At 40.6% G+C, this 1,514-nt stretch overlaps 1 protein-coding gene across 1 annotated transcript in view; it reads left to right on the forward strand.

The window, feature by feature from the left end:
• Positions 1 to 268: 268 nt before the first annotated feature.
• Positions 269 to 1,514, forward strand: part of LOTGIDRAFT_176751 (hypothetical protein) — a gene marked incomplete at both ends in the record, with an annotated part of 8,558 nt that continues 7,312 nt past the window's right edge. The window contains one exon of the mRNA XM_009058144.1: positions 269 to 1,490. Within this exon, the coding sequence (XP_009056392.1) occupies positions 269 to 1,490 (1,222 nt within the window). The remainder of the gene's footprint in view (positions 1,491 to 1,514) is intronic.

Raw genomic sequence — 1,514 nt, forward strand, 5'->3', positions numbered from 1 at the left:
CTCTTATAACCTATTCTAATGATTGACTAATCCCCCCCCCCCGGAACTAGCTGGTTCTACCGTAATTCTCACTAATGGTTTATGTATATAAGCAATCCCACGTCTTTTACCTTTCAATCTGAATCTATAGGACTTCTCATCTTCTCCATTGTCAGTGATCTACCTCATTGTCCAGACAAAGATCGATTCCATGGGGTTTGGTCAAGGACCAACTGGTAGTAAGGATCCTTAATTGTGCAGTTGTTATCCAGGAAAGAGCAATGCCAAGATGTTAACTGTGGACGTTAGTTGTTATCCAGGAAAGAGCAATGCCAAGAGATTAACTATGGACCTTAGTTGTTATCCAGGAAAGAGCCATGCCAAGAGATTAACTATGGACCTTAGTTGTTATCCAGTAAAGAGCAATGCCAAGAGATTAACTATGGACCTTAGTTGTTATCCAGGAAAGAGCCATGCCAAGATGTTAACTGTGGACGTTAGTTGTTATCCAGAAAAGTGCCATGCCAAGAGATTAACTATGGACCTTAGTTGTTATCCAGGAAAGAGCAATGCTAAGAGATTAACTATGGACCTTAGTTGTTATCCAGAAAAGTGCCATGCCAAGAGATTAACTATGGACCTTAGTTGTTATCCAGGAAAGAGCAATGCTAAGAGATTAACTATGGACCTTAGTTGTTATCCAGGAAAGTGCCATGCCAAGATGTTAACTGTGGACCTTAGTTGTTATCCAGGAAAGAGCCATGCCAAGAGATTAACTATGGACCTTAGTTGTTATCCAGTAAAGAGCAATGCCAAGAGATTAACTATGGACCTTAGTTGTTATCCAGTAAAGAGCAATGCCAAGATGTTAACTGTGGACCTTAGTTGTTATCCAGGAAAGAGCCATGCCAAGAGATTAACTATGGACCTTAGTTGTTATCCAGGAAAGAGCAATGCCAAGAGATTAACTATGGACCTTAGTTGTTATCCAGGAAAGAGCCATGCCAAGAGATTAACTATGAACCTTAGTTGTTATCCAGGAAAGAGCCATGCCAAGAGATTAACTATGGACCTTAGTTGTTATCCAGGAAAGAGCCATGCCAAGAGATTAACTATGGACCTTAGTTGTTATCCAGGAAAGAGCAATGCTAAGAGATTAACTATGGACCTTAGTTGTTATCCAGGAAAGAGCCATGCTAAGAGATTAACTATGGACCTTAGTTGTTATCCAGGAAAGAGCCATGCCAAGAGATTAACTATGGACCTTAGTTGTTATCCAGGAAAGAGCCATGCCAAGAGATTAACTATGGACCTTAGTTGTTATCCAGGAAAGAGCCATGCCAAGAGATTAACTATGGACCTTAGTTGTTATCCAGGAAAGAGCAATGCTAAGAGATTAACTATGGACCTTAGTTGTTATCCAGGAAAGAGCCATGCTAAGAGATTAACTATGGACCTTAGTTGTTATCCAGGAAAGAGCCATGCCAAGAGATTAACTATGGACCTTAGTTGTTATCCAGGAAAGAGCCATGCCA

The sequence above is a fragment of the Lottia gigantea genome, assembly GCF_000327385.1.
Source record: "Lottia gigantea unplaced genomic scaffold LOTGIsca_3270, whole genome shotgun sequence".
Classification (NCBI taxonomy): Eukaryota; Metazoa; Mollusca; class Gastropoda; family Lottiidae; genus Lottia; species Lottia gigantea.